Source organism: Mytilus californianus, unplaced genomic scaffold (assembly GCF_021869535.1).
Source record: "Mytilus californianus isolate M0D057914Y unplaced genomic scaffold, xbMytCali1.0.p SCAF_2, whole genome shotgun sequence".
Taxonomy (NCBI): Eukaryota; Metazoa; Mollusca; class Bivalvia; order Mytilida; family Mytilidae; genus Mytilus; species Mytilus californianus.
In genome coordinates, this window is record NW_026262668.1 from 608,486 (window position 1) to 624,866 (window position 16,381).

Genomic DNA, 16,381 nt, shown 5'->3' on the forward strand with positions numbered 1-16,381 from the left:
GTCTCATGTTTGTTGCTTCTACTATCATAATTGTTAATTGTAAATGCCCCCTGTGGGACCATGATTGGAATAATAAATATTTGATTTGATTTGATTTGATTTTGATAATCTGTGGTATCTACAAGCATAATATCCCTTTCTTAATGTGATCAGCAACATCATTATAACACTTAAAACATCTCTGATAACAAATTAGACCTCCCCTTAACCTTACCAACACATGAAATTTATTTAATTTTCTTATTTAAAACAATGAAATAAATTCATATTAAGCTTTACTTAAAATGAGGCAAGAGGTAATAGAAATAAGGAGAGGGATCCGTAATACTTTCACCTTTTAAAATTTAAAAGGATAATTGGTAATCTCATTATTTATACACCAAAATTGATTGAAAATCCATTGTTTACATCATTTTTCAACCATTCATGTTTTGAAGAATGCATTACCCAGAATGCATTTAGATTCTGAAATATCAAATTCCTTAATGCAAATCTTCAAGACAGATAAAAATAATTAAGTTCCGAAATTCCTTTTTTTTTATACTCTTTTCCATACAAATTAAAAACCAACATAACATTGCATTCCTCCTGATAAAAATCTTTGGTTAACCAAAACCATGCTGGGATACATTTGAGACAAAACTACTATCAATATGACCATGATGACTGAATTACTTAGTACCAGGCATACCATGGTACAACTTTTACAAGTGGTCCATTAACCAGTAATTTTTTACTATGACATGTATATTGCTGGACAGAATTTGTCATACTTTTTCTCTCTTCCCAATGGCAAAATATTTAGAATTATTTATGCAAGTTAACCAGGATCTTAAAAAGTAAACATCTTCCCAACTTTGATTAATCATTCTTTCAATGCTATAGTTTTGGTCAAGCTTCAGCTATATGAAACAAATTAGTTCGGTGTTGTCAAAGTATAGATGAAACACAATTTCTAGTGATTAACAGTATACAAGTTAACTTTAGGCTTGTATGACAAAACAACAAAACCAAATATCCAAAACTACATGCCACAAAAAATAAAATGAATCCACCAAGTTTTATCATAATGGACCATTACCAGATTGACATGAAATTCTATCATAACAAGGATCAAATTCACAACTAGTTTGGTCCCTCTTATTCTTTTCACAAAATAATCCTACGAAAAAATAACTTTCATTCATTAACATTCAGTATAATTAATACCATCAATTTTAATCGTGAGATTTTTGTAAAAAGAGTCTCTGGTCTGTTATTTACCTTGACAAAAAACACTTTTATCTCCCTATTTGTTTATTTATATATCTTAAACTGCTAAAAATAGCATATCTTAACTTCATGCTCCCTTGTTTTGTTTATCTTTATTGATATGCACTAAATCACTCAACAAAGATCTTCATCCTCTTAAGAGATGAAACTGTTAATTCATTCAAAGTGAAAAACTCTATTTCATCTTTACAAACCACACCCCCTTTTAGACTTACTACCATAGCCTCAGGATTCTCCAAACTGTTTCACTGATAAGATCAAGAGAGTTATCAAAATCCTACCTTTATTTCTTTTTTCTTCTTTCTATCTAAGGTATTAAATTTCCCTTTTTTAGTGAAAGTATGCATATTTCAGTGGTTGATATTCCAGTCACAAAAATTCATCCATCCCAAGAAGGATCCAATTATTGATCAAGACTATTTGGATATCCATTTGCACAGAAAAATCTAAATCATTATGCCATATCACTTAATAAGTTGGATGATTCACTTCCAATACTCGTTCTGCTAACATACATTTCAAACAAACCAAAAATAATAAAATTATATAGAATCTTCAGTACTTCAAAGTGTCTCTGACCGAAATAAAGAATAAACTCATCGATACTTGATAGTGGTTTGTAATAACTGACAACTATTAGTCATAATTAGTTATTTGCAATATTCCCTAGAAAATATTGGTAAACACTGCTACATTAGTCATACAATTATTCCTAAGGTCTCAATTTTCTGAGGTTTCTTTTTCTCAAGTCATCTGTCAGATATTTTCAATAGGTCTCGAATTTCTAAGATTTAAGAGTTCCTTTGTCAGAAGAAAAATTGACAGCTCTTTTATTCTTTTGTTTGTCAAATTTAAAATCAATTCATCAATAGCAAGGATGAAATTTCCATCAATTTCCCTGGTTATTTATTCAGATAAGTTTTTATTTAGAACATTAGAACAGACGAATGATGCTGGCTATATTCATCTTTGAATCACTATTTTTTTCTTAATTTTACACACACGACATCAAAAATTTTATATTTATATCCAACAAGACAGTGCACATTCACAGCCTGTACAAATTCTTTTTTAAAGTTTTTCAATGTTGAAGAACAGTTACTAATCCTACATCCAAAGTCTTCAGGGTCGTTGACCCAAATGACCAAAGTAATTTCTAAAGATACTCCTAAAAAAATACACAGAAAAACCTTCAGGATCGTACCCAAGTGATCATAGTAATATCTAAAGTTGCTCCAAAAGAAATACACAGAAAAACCTTCAGGATCGTACCCAAGTGACCATAGTAATATCTTAAGTTGCTCCAAAACAAATACACAGAAAAACTTTATCAGTGATAATTACTTCTAAGCAGAGATTATTATCTCTTGCTCATTTCTGCAAAGTTTTGCTTTCAGTTATCATCTAGAAATGATCACTATAAATAGTTCAATACACAGACTACTCTGATTCACCTCCTCTTCTTGTCCCATTTCCTACATGTAACAATGTTACTTTTCTATGTTATATACACTAATGCACTTCCTTTGTCAACTGTTTCAAGTGGCAATAGTAAAGGCCATAACTATTGTTTGTTGGGGAGAGACAAAAAAAGTCTTTCAGAAAATTTAAAGAACTTATATACAATCATTCTTTGACTAATGGCCATTAACTCTCATCTTAGCAACATCTAATCGTAGACATACAACAGCTACATTTGTACTATCTGAATAAGTGTTAAAACTATACAAGTAGGTGTACTTAAAAATGTATAAAAATTTCAATACCAATTCAAAAGAATTTTGATTATATAAAGCCAAATGAAATTGACAAATAAATTTTCCAATCTTCACAGGTCAACTCAAGATTTTTTTATTTGAAAAAATAACAGTTTTAGACACATCCAAGATACACAATTTAATTATCACCTTTTTACGTTAGGAGGTATTTTGTGTGGCCTAAAAATGTATATTTCACATACACAATTTATCTCGACATCTACATAATGTTTGCAATGAATTTTTACATCAAATTGGTATGAAATATATCTATAATTTCTTGTTATATGGTGAATGATACATGTATCTGTCACTTGGCTGTCAATAAGAGTGATTAGCCTGTCTGACCCACAAAATAACACATATTACTTTTAGTACTGGGAATGGCAACATAGCAATCTGGTGTGCTGGATGATTTGTTTTCATAAAAAGATTCTTCATCATAAACAATCTTTTCTCTTTCCTGTCTTGTCTATAAACAAAAGAGGGAGGGGCAGGATACAGAGCTCAGTTCAAGGCCAAAAAAGTTATTTGTTTTTTAGGTGTTGGATACTTTAAAAAATATCTGTAATGATGGATCAGTATTATCTAAAAGTTACTTAAACGGGTACAATGGATGGGAGATACAAAAATGTATCGGTCAGTTTCATTGGGAATTTTTAAAAAGCTAAACTGCTTTGAAGTTGTCTAGATTTTGTGGAATGATTTCATTTGAGCTTGACATGTGACTTAACCCTGTATCAATTGCTGAATGCAGCATGTAAAGTTCCTATATTTTATTTTAAACTTTGTCATTTAATGCTATTGTTGTTAGAGACAACATATTTACTAATACATGTGGTTGAAGGGTTTTGTACATTCCATTTCTCTCTGATAGTAGTTTGAGCAATAAGCAAAACAAAAACTAGAGGTGTCTTTATATGAGGATGACAACAGCAAAAGGAATCTGAAATATTGTATTTAGGGGTAGAATATTATTTTCGAAAATTTTAAAGTACCCCAAAATTTTATCTGCAGAAAAAAAAGTCCAAACTTAGAATTAGTAAGTACAACTTAGAAATAGAAAGCGGGAGAAATTATTTATATCCCCAATGCCACAATTCATTAGTGAATGATTTTTTTTTTTATATTAAATTGTAAAATTAAAAGATACTTGTTCTAAATAAATACAATACTATATAACCTCAATTTTATTAGTCTATCAAAAATGAAAAAAAAAAACACTTTATTTATAATAAAACCCCTCAGTTCTGAGAGTGGGGCTTCAATGCCTACAATCAATCATGGTAAAGATGTGCTACTAAGAAGCAATGATCTTTAATATTAGTTTACCAAACTTTAAAATCTATATTTAAACATTGTATCATAGCTCTGAAATTCACAAGAAATTTCCATTTGACAATGAGGCGGGCATTTAATTAAAAATAATTCTGAGAAATGTTTACATTTGAATGTGAACTACTGTTTACATGCATATCTATTTCCTTCTTCCTTTATTAATGCAACTACTTGTTCCTAATGATCACTTCAGATTGTAGGAGGAATGTAGTAGCATATATAAATATAATCTTCTTCCTGTTTGTTTATCGTAAAAAAATCGGTGAAAAACAAACACCCTTCCTACAAACTCATTTTTCAGTACATGTGACAAAATTTTCAAAATTTTCATCAGGAAAAAAATGATTAAGAAAACAAACTGACAACAATTAGAGCTTTAAATATTGTTTAGGCTCCCGTCTTTTTTTAAAAGCCATTTTGCCCTTTAGATTTCTTTTAGTTATTGGGTTGCTGTCTCATTTTATTCATTTCTTTATTCTTTTGTATTACCTCTGGATAATTAATTTACAAAGACCCCAGAGAAAATTAACCTCCCACTTTTTTTTTCAATTTCTGCATGTTAATCAACAGATATTTAACTATATCCATTTGTGTTTCACCAAAACTTCAGCTGCAAGGCAGACTGGGCTGGCAAATGCTCAAATGTTGTAAGTGGTTGATTGAAAAAATTTACATTAGATGCCAAAGTCTAAGTCTGATTAATCTAAGGCCACAAAAATAATTTAAGTGTTAAAAATCTGTGTTTTAAAACTTAAAGTAAAAGGAATTTAAATCAATTCCCTTGGCTCAGGTAATTTCACATTCAAAGGGAGATAACTCTATCTAAGATTGATGTCTGTTATTGCTACACATCCCATAAAGTTGAAGAAGTAGACCAACATTGATAAAGATTGATTTAGTAACCAAAAACTGTAATGTATGGGAGCTCAGTACATCATCATAAAGTATGTTAACTATTTGCAGTCAGGAGATTTTTTTATTTAATGGTATGGTGCATTGACCTTACACCTTTAAGCAGAGAGTATCAAATTACAGATGCAATTTTTTTTCTGAGTTATACCTGATTGTGACCTTTAAAAGTCAGAAATCCAATACATCTATAATTTTCAGGTGTTAATAGATGACATGCTCAAACTTTACCCATAACTTCTTGCAACTTGCTAGGTGTATTTCATTTCAAAACAGTGTTTTCAGAAATTGATACTTGATGTATATCATATTTAGCATTTTTCTTTTAGCAGCTATCATTTTAATTTACTTTTATCAAAGTTTATGATCTTTTTATCCAGCACCAAAAAAAATACACGTAAGTTTAGATATCTTTAAAAAAATAATAAATGGAGAATGTGTCCCCATGGACACAGATGATACCCCTGCTTGCATACAACATTATAAAGGGACATAACTCAAGAACAATAAAAGTGACGATACCCAAATTTGTACTTGATCTGAGTTTTGTGGTAATAAGTATTGTGTAAAGGTTTCATAACATTTGGTTGAGGCAACTTAAGTTAGAGAACGAAAACTAAAAATTTTGCATTTTTTTCCATTTATAAAGGGGCATAACTCGAGAATGGTTAAAGTGACCCCACCAAAATTCAAACTTAATCTTTATTTTGTGGTAATAAGCATTGTGTATAAGTTTCATAACATTTGGTTGAGGCAAACTAAAATAAGTAAGAAAACGGAAACTAAAAATTTTGCAATTTTTCCATTTATAAAGGGTCATAACTCTAGAACGGTTAAAGTGACACCACTAAAATTCAAACTTGATCTGTATTTTGTGGTAATAAGCATTGTGTACAAGTTTCATAATATTTGGTTGAGACAAACTTAAGTAAAAGAACGGAAACTAAAAATTTAGCAATGTTTCCATTTATAAAGGGGCATAACACTAGAACAGTTAGAGTGATGCCACTAAAATTCAAACTTGATCTGTATTTTGTGGTAATAAGCATTGTGTATAAGTTTCATAACATTTGGTTGAGGCAAACTTAAGTTAGAGAACGGAAACTAAAATTTTTGCAATTTTTCATTTATAAAGGGGCATCACTCTAGAACGGTTAAGGTGAAGCCACCAAAATTCAAACTTGATCTGTGTTTTGTGGTAATTAGCATTGTGTATAAGTTTCATAACATTTGGTTGAGGCAAACTCAAGTTAGAGAACGAAAACCAATTTTGGGACGTACATACAGACGGACAAGGGTAAAACTTAACCGTAGCGGTGGTTGCATAAAAATGCAACTGTACATATAATACAGCAATGAGCATTATTAAGAGTGTAAAATGTTCCTACTTAGACCAGTAACTTTTCAAATTCTCTGGTCCATAAAAAGAAAATGTAACAAGTGCAGTAGACCTGGTACTAAAATGAGAACAAAACATTATGGTATTCGTCCCAAATAAGGCAACACAAACTGGGTCAAGCATGTATTTTACAGATACTAAACACCCCTTTTTTTTAGGATAAAAATCACTGTCAATGTCACATATACTGAAAAGGGATCATGGTTTAATAGTAGTTTTAAGTAGTGATGTTGTAAGTCTCATAAATTTTAACTGAAGTTCACACTTTGTCCTGATTCTTAAAAATTTGTTATTCTATTAAAAATACCAGTAAGTTAAAAAAAAATTCTTTCATTTTTACAAGTTTGATTGCCAAATTTAAGACCCATCAAATGAAGTATTTTTAAAACATGTCCACAAGCCATAGATTAAAAATTATCTATAATGAATTGTTAATAAATGAAAGGTACCCCTCCTCGGAAAATTACATTTAATTATACACATTCATATACATGTATTTTTACATCCTCTCAGGTTGAACTTATGTTAACCTCCTCAGTAACAGTCTCTCTATCTCATGGTACCATTCTTAACCTTCAAGTACAGGGGTTCATGAGTTCAATCCTTTTCAAACTTTTTGATATAGCTATTTGCTGCTTCTCCGCCAAGCACAAAGCTTTTATACCTTAGAGCAAAGACTTATAAGCAAGGAGTCAGAATAATGTGTCAGGGTAAGGACATGTCTTCTTGCAGACTGTTACCTAATGAGCTAGCAAGTTATAAATCTGACGATTAAGTCTAGTATAAAGCATGTAATTAGATATTACCCCAAATATCTATGTAATATTTGCCACTGGATGTTCTGGTGCAGGTATCACTCAAACTAACAATTCCTATATAAGGTTTTCCAAGGGTCTAATATAAGACCTAATGAATGAAAAATGCAATGCACCAGGACCAATATATTAAGGCTGACTGGATTCACAAGGTCCTAAAAAAAAACTTGGTCTGGCATACACTATACTAAATATATTTTACTAGTGCGACATAATCACGTTGCCAGCTCATTTGTGTATATTCTAATCATAAGATACATGTATCATAAGAACATAAAATAGTGTAAATTCAGTTACAAATTGAAGACTGACACAGATATTAATCATTCTATGACATTGTAGTTTTGACATTTAACATCAGTTTGTAAGTACATTTTAATTCATCATATTAATCTGCTATAAAACCATTGTAAAATCTTTTATTAAACAGTTCATTTCCCCCTTTTGAATAGATTTTAGATTAGGAATTCCAAGGACAATTTCCACAACAAATTTATTTGAGAGTATTTCTAATCTGTAGACAGTCATTTACAACTTTACAAAAAAGTATTCAAAGCACATAGGACAAACAGCATGCATTTTTCGTCATGTTTAAAAGCAAAAAAACAGAAACAAAGAAATGTTACCTTATCATCCATTATCAGTTATTCTATTTAAAAATTTGTTGTTGATGTTTCCTTTTATTGTGTATAACCCATTATAACTACTTCCTTAAGCCTCAGAATCAATATCCTATCTAAGTTAGGTAACATATGTGCATCCATTAACATTTTTTAATACTAAATTTTTATTACTTTTTCACGATTGAGTAAGTTCTTGAAAGTGTGTATATTTACACTTTTGTAGGTAACAATAGTAATCATTTTCAATCAGGTATACATATTGTATTAGAGTGTAAATCTAAAAATAAACATTTAGTGATTTTTTAACTTATTTACAAGTTCATGGAGTTAAAGAGTATGAAAGTTCTGAAGGTGAACATGTCATAGGGCCGTTAGTAATTTCTTAAATTTAACTTTGGATTGAATTTTGAGGAATATGTAAAAGGACTTGAGTGACAATTTTTTATACTTCATTATGCCTTAATTATTTCAACTATTACTAGTAAGAATTTTCCACAAATGCCACAATCATTCATTTACTTGTTTTGGTCTGATACGGTATTTAATCTATCTTAAATTCTGCATCAACATCATTCTTTTTTGGACATCTACACGACTGGACATCTACACGACAAGTGATAAGCAGTACACATAACATAGACAGAAACCAATATATAATTTGATGATGTTTCCTAGGAAACTTAACTTATTTTTACTTTATTTTTTTTTACATTTTAAACACATGTAGCATGTTGTCATGACAATTCAATCTTTTATCTAGATAATAATTCTGTATATTTTTCAGAACTTAATCGTTTCTATGGTAACTTACCCCATCTTCTTTTGAAACACTATTGTTTCGGCTATTTTGTCGACTACTTTGTCGACTATTTTGTCGACTATTGCTGCGACTGTATTCCCGGATTTCTGTCATGGAATGGTCTGCTGCTGAAGAGGATGGCCTTCTCTTTAATTTGTTCTTTACATCATCTCTAAAAGATTTGGCCTTCTTCAGCATCTTAGACCCAGAGGTCTTCTCTGAAATTAAAACAGAACTTTTAAATTTCATCATTGATCATTCATAATATAAACTAATAGGTGACCGTTTTAAAATATACTTTGTACCATATAAAACTATACTTTGTTCCCTATATATAGTTTATGAGACTTGATACACCAAACTGGTATCTAACCAGAATGTCAATAATGACCTGATTCTCAAATCAACAAAGCATATTCAAGGAGCAAATGGGACCTGAACATTTTTTTCCCATTTTCTCTATCAGTTTTCAATTTTTATTAGCATTGGTTTTGCATATAATTTGTTTGTTGACGTATATATGAATCATCAATGAAGACAATATATTTTACTGTTTTCATTTCAACTGTCCTTTTTTTTTAATTTCCAAACAGTTGAGTTTGTTTTTAAAATAAAATCAACAGGACTTAAACGCAAGCAGCAATGAGGATCCCAAATAATTAATTGAACTGTGACATAACAGTAATTTTTAATATACTGTAAATTCAGAAATTATTGCGTGCATTTATTATTGGGATTTTGTCATTTTTAACTGAAATGCGGTTTTAATTTTTGCGATATTGAGAAAAATTCTGTTTAATTCATATAAAAATTTCAAAATGCGAGTTTAAATTATTGCGATTATAACCCTGACGCATTTTTCGCAATAATTTCTGAATTTACAGTAACTGTTCGCTCACAACAGAAGAAAGAGAGCAGGAGACTATATGCTTATCCATTCATTTTATCTGTACACCTACATATGTATGGTAGTAAGGCTGATAGCAGGATAAAAAAAATCACCTACCAACCCCATCAACCAATTCACAACATGTTACTCTAAACACACAATATTTACACTAGGCCTTTTTAACCAATACAATGTACCCCAAATCTAAAAGGATAGGACAAAATCTCCTACCTGGAATAGCTGTATGTGTGGTATCCATATTAACCTACTACATCCTAACTAATGTTAAACTTGTCATCAACCACTTCATATATTACATAATTAATCATGGAAGCCCCAAGTACTTTTTAGGATCAGTTTCATCACTCAATCAATTTCTTCATCTTCATTGGGTACATATTTGGATTAGAAAATAAATCTTCAATCAAAACATCGTAGGATTTGTATGACCACAGGATTTGAGTCACTAAACCACTTGATTTTATAAATAAGTACTTACTTTATGTGTCAATTTCATGACGGAATTTGTTAAAATTATTTATTGTTACGATACAATGTACAATCATTAAGGGTACATCTCAAAATCATATCTATATATCAGGACTAGCTGAGTTGCGCAAACATCATTTCATGTTAACATTAAATGTCACTTGAAGCATTAATTAAGTGTTTATAACTATAAATGCAATAAAGAGAATTAACACTTAAAAATTTAACAACATTTTATCTAATTGATGTTATAGTAAAGTGCAGCAAACTCATATTCAACTCATGAAATATATACCAACTCATGACATATAGAACAAAAAAAAAAGAGGTAGATTATATGAAATCAAGATGATTCCATTTATTGAAAATTCTGCTTCCAATAAACTTTCATGAAATCTGATAAGAAATTATTTCACAAATTTTTTCTGAATTTTAAAATTTGGTATTTCTTATGAAATATATGGACAATTTTAGGAGCCTAAACATAGTCACAAACACATTTATCCTTGGAAAGCACCAATACGTAAAATTTCCACTAAAAAAAATCATCATTCTAACACAAGAAAGATAACTCTATCCACTATCATAGTCACTTGTCTTTATTTTACAAAATACATATACTATGCAATTTGATACAGTGAAAGAAGTATTGCCTTTATGGTTAATAATTTCTCTATCTCTAATCAGGCTTGCACAAAAAGAAGTTCATAAAATTGGAACATACAAATGCATTGTTTTCATAATCAGAAACCAACAGAAAAACAGCTGTATCAAATTTATTTAAGGGACATAATTCCTATAAAAAGGACTATTGCTATTTCTTTCTTTCGTGCATTTGAGCCATAAATACTTTTTGTTTTTTATTTCAGTTTAAGGTTAAGAGGTCAAATTCAATTCAAAATCCCAAAATGAATAGAATTTATCTAAAGTAGAACTATAAGATTTTCTTATTTTTTTAGTTATTACCACATATTGATTCCAGCGAAAAATTCAAACAAGTCTCACCATCAACTTGCTTGAAATATTATTGATCCTACACTAGTGTGCATACCTTTCATTTAAGTAATTCTTAAGATGAAATAAAATGGGAGCAGCTGTGAGTGAGTTACAAGGATTTATTTTAATTCATTAATCAGCATTAACTCCTACAGTATTAACAGCTCAGTGCCATACATGTAAGATTGAGAAAAATGTATACAGTTTAAAAAAAAATCATTAAATGGCATTGACTCCTGCAATATAACCAGCTTGTGCCCAACATGTTAGATTGAGAAAAAAATGATTTACAAAAAGTAATACTTTCTCCAATAGATTAAGGTAATCCTAGTTTTTATTGCAGCAAATAAGTTACATTATTGGTTTTTACTTCTTTTTCTCAATCCCTCTTTCTACATTCCTTAGATCTTTCTTTTTCTTCCACTTTCACTTTCGAATTCTCACACCTTCTTTTTCCAGCCAAACCTTCAGCTCCCTATTTTCCATTACCTAATCAATTTCTTCCTCCTCATATTAAAACTTTCTACTATAGGTAAACCTGGTTTTATTACAGCAAATAAGTTGCATTAGTGGTTTTTACTTCTTTTTCTCAACCCCCCCTTTCTAATTTCATATTCTCTTCCTTCTTCCATTTTCCCTTTCTCACACATTCTTCCTCCAACCCCAACCTTCATCTCCCTGTCTTCCATTAGTCTATAGTTCTTTTCCTTCTAAATTCCCACTTCTACTTTCCAATTCTCTTCCTTCCATTTTCCCTTTCTCGCACCTTCTTGCTCAAACCCAAACCTTCATCTCCCTGTCTCTTCAACTTTCTCCTTTAAATAATTTCACTACATTTAAAATAACAAGATTTAACTGTATAATTTACAATGATTTTGTCTTCACCTTGTGATGAACTTTTGCAAAGAACCAATTATAGGAGAAGGTGTTACTGCACTGTTCTAACTTGATAAAATATTCATATCAATACAGTATGTCCTGTAACTACATATTCACATCTTTCTCAAATCAATCTTTTCTTAATCAACTATGATAAGTTACTTGATTTGTACAGATCTGATAGCTAATCTATATTTCATGGCAATTTTCTTATAAATCAATTTGTGCAGAAAAAAAACTGCCCATGTATTTGTGAACCATAAATATATGTACTGTAAACTATTGTTGAGGAAAAAATAGCACTCACCATTATCTAAAAGTACTCGCAATGGGCACTTAAGTGTTGGAAATTGGCTGGAGGGTTATAATCAACTAACCAGAAGAAACAAACAGCATGTTTCCAATTCATTTTTTTTATATTATGATGGTTTTTTTATTCATATGCAAATAATGTAGGAATCCAGTAACACACTTTTCTTTATCATATCTATGTGACATGTCATATAGTATTGCTTATAAACTAATACAAAATATATGGCTATATATATATATACATGTATGATGATTGTATTTCTTATTCTTAATATATTACAGGACAACAGATTGCATTGTATTTGATAAAATTAGATTTCATACTTTTTGTCACAGCTGTAGAGTTACATTGTACAGTTAAATGTTAAACAGTTCAAGGGCAATAGGTATTTTGACAACTGTCACCTGAAGCCAGACTAAAACCATTTACAAAAGATCATAGAAAACAGCTGTCGATTATATTAAACTGGTTATAATCAATGTATTCTAAACATATTGGATACATGCACTAACTTATTGCTGCAAGAAATATCCTCATTCTAGAATCTAATAATTTAATGCTGTAATTTAGAAATCTGTAAGGAAAACAACTGAAAAATATAAAAAAAAGACTTTATGTTAAGAGTTATTCCCCTTTAAGCTGACAATTTTTTCATTTGAAACAACTTTAGACAATTTCAAATATAATGTCATTTATTTACTAAGCCTTATCTAAAAATTTCTATCATTATAAACTAAATCATCCCCCTTCTTTATTTTAAAAAAGCAACAAGAGACTAACTTCAAGAAAAACTCATTAAAGGGAGACAATTTAATATAAAATGAAAATCAGGTCTAGTTTTAATTTGTAATCCTGTGTTTCGTTAATAAAAATAATCATATATCCTTTTGTACCTTACCCCCTTCTTTTTCATATATATGTGCAAATTTAGCAAAGCATAATTTTAATGGCTTACCTGTTCAAAGAATTAAAACTAATTTTCATTAAATTAAAAATTTTAAACTTTTTAAAATGTCAATTTTCACAATATTCTTTTGCGAAGCATTGAGAATGAGCTATCACTAAATGAATTTCATAACTTTTAAAAGATCCAAATGCATTTTTTTGTAAGCATGGTTTATGCAAAGCTTGAATGTGCAATAAGCCAAATATAGGTTTAGTATGACAGCCAAATTAATCAATAAATCTTGAGACTACTCTTGACAGAGTTAAGTAAATTTAGTTGAAATGCTTCTGTCAGAGGCAACAGTATACAGTATAATATACAAAACAGATGTTAATACACATCTGATGCTCCTACAAGGTTTGTCTTATCAACCAAGACAAGATAACCATAGCATCTGTGGAAACTATAGTAAAACCTTACTTCATCAAAACTATATCAAGTAGTAATACTGTAAAACCTGCTCTAATCAAACAGTTTTAAGAATTTTACAAAATAAGAGTGATAATAAACAGAACCTAATCTTAAAAGATTCAAACTTTAAAGATAAGACACTGACCAATTCAATAAGGGTTTCTGTTTCTATCATATAATAGCTTCCTTCAACAAGTTGATCATTCTTCTATACAGAGATACCGGTAAATGTTTTCTTACATGTTACATTTGCAGGAGAAGACATCACGTGAAAAACATTTGTGCTGAGATCCAAAGAAAAAACTAACGGTATATATATACAAGTGAAATTTAAACTTTAAAAAACTGGCTAAAAAAAGTAGGAGCCTCCAAGACTCTAGAAGTTTGACAGCGCATAGTGTCTTTGCCTGGGGGATGGGTTAAATAACGAAACAGTAAAAGAGTCTCATGAATACAATACTCAGAGAGTTAAAATTGAGAATGGAAATGGGGAATGTGTCAAAAAGACAACAACCCGACCAAAGAGCAGAAAACAATACACAATCCACCACACAGCCTCTTATCTCTTGCTATTCTGAAGCACTGTACAGTATTAAACATGCAATTTAGACTCAGGATTCCAATTAAAACAATGTTGTTATCTTATCTAAAGTAGCATCAGTGTGATAGGGATCACCACATGTCTCTGTATTAACTTCTATCAAGAATGCTTGAGACCATGATATCGGAAAAAGTCAAAAGTACATTACAATTGAGAGCATAAAAACATAAACAATTCTTATCTTTGAAAGACAAAATAACCACAGTATCTATAAAAAAAACAATTTCACACTAGCTGGGTGGTTACTTGCATCTGCAGAGAAAAAATGGTAAAACTTTTATTTGCCTACTTCGAATTCTCATTTTGAGTTTACTAGTGAAAATCTTCTCCTTTATATGGCATGTAGGTACATATACATGCTACCCTAAATGCAAAAGTTCTGTTTTCTGACACACCCATTTGGGTATTTATCACCATGTGTTGTTTTCTGACACACCCATTTGGGTATTTATCACCACATGTTGTTTTCTGACACACCCATTTGGGTATTTATCACCATGTGTTGTTTTCGGACACACCCATTTGGGTATTTATCACCACGTGTTGTTTTCTGACACACCCATTTGGGTATTTATCACCATGTGTTGTTTTCTGACACACCCATTTGGGTATTTATCACCACATGTTGTTTTCTGACACACCCATTTGGGTATTTATCACCACATGTTGTTTTCTGACACACCCATTTGGGTATTTATCACCACATGTTGTTTTCTGACACAACCATTTGGGTATTTATCCAATACAGGAATAACATAATACATGTAACAATACATTATGATGCTAACATTTTCTGATAAATTCAGCATGTTTTAGATGGTGATTAGACTTGCTACATGTCCCTTCCTTATTATTATTTTCAATTTTGCCCCTTTAACAATTTTACTGCTATAACTAAGAGATTACCATTATACTGACATCTGCATTCTCCAAGGGCAATCGGTATACTGACATCTGCATTCTCCAAGGGCAATCGGTATACTGACATCTGCATTCTCCAAGGGCAATCAGTATACTGACATCTGCATTCTCCAAGGGCAATCAGTATACTGACATCTGCATTCTCCAAGGACAATCAGTAAACTGACATCTACATTCTCCAAGGGCAATCAGTATACTGACATCTGCATTCTCCAAGGGCAATCAGTATACTGACATCTGCATTCTCCAAGGGAAATCAGTATACTGACATCTGCATTCTCCAAGGGAAATCAGTATACTGACATCTGCATTCTCCAAAGGCAATCAGTATACTGACATCTGCATTCTCCAAAGGCAATCAGTATACTGACATCTGCATTCTCCAAGGGCAATCAGTATACTGACATCTGCATTCTCCAAGGGCAATCAGTATACTGACATTCAGTATACTGACATCTGCATACTCCAAGGGCAATCAGTATACTGACATCTGCATTCTCCAAGGGCAATCAGTATACTGACATCTGCATTCTCCAAGGGCAATCAGTATACTGACATCTGCATTCAGTATACTGGCATCTGCATTCTCCAAGGACAATCAGTATACTGACATCTGCATTCTCCAAGGACAATCAGTATACTGACATCTGCATTCTCCAAGGACAATCAGTATACTGACAGTTTTCAGTAAACATGGTAAACATATAAATTAGTAAGAAAGAAATAAAAGAAAGGGAATTGTAGCAAGTCTAGATGGTGATCAAAGCTTTAGTTATGGAGGAAGGAAGATAGCTAGCGCAACCTGAGGGAATCTGAAAAAGGCCAGAGAGAGAATGGCTAGGTACCCCTCTATATTGTTTCATTGTCTTTAAGGTGTGGGGATTGCTAAAATGGATAAATACTCTCCCCAGGGCCTTTCAGCATTGATTGCTTGAATGTGATGCCATCCAGGATGATTTTCATCTAGATTGTGTTAATGATGAGATGTTATAATTTCTATAAACAAGATTGAGCATGGTACATG

General features: G+C 31.0%; 1 protein-coding gene across 9 annotated transcripts in view; it reads right to left on the bottom strand.

The window, feature by feature from the left end:
- LOC127729032 (rap guanine nucleotide exchange factor 1-like) overlaps nucleotides 1-16,381 on the bottom strand; it is a 69,500-nt gene that overhangs the window by 39,308 nt on the left and 13,811 nt on the right. For 3 of the 9 annotated variants that reach the window (XM_052236642.1, XM_052236641.1, XM_052236639.1), the window contains exons 1-2: nucleotides 10,033-10,177; nucleotides 8,925-9,130 (exon numbers count right to left, since the gene is read on the bottom strand). In XM_052236642.1, the coding sequence (XP_052092602.1) occupies nucleotides 8,925-9,130; nucleotides 10,033-10,060 (234 nt within the window). In that variant the 5' untranslated portion in view covers nucleotides 10,061-10,177. Of the gene's footprint in view, nucleotides 1-1,553; nucleotides 2,789-8,116; nucleotides 8,260-8,924; nucleotides 9,131-10,032; nucleotides 10,178-16,381 lie in introns of those variants that run through there. The other 6 variants (XM_052236640.1, XM_052236646.1, XM_052236648.1 and 3 more) reach the window with 6 other exon arrangements.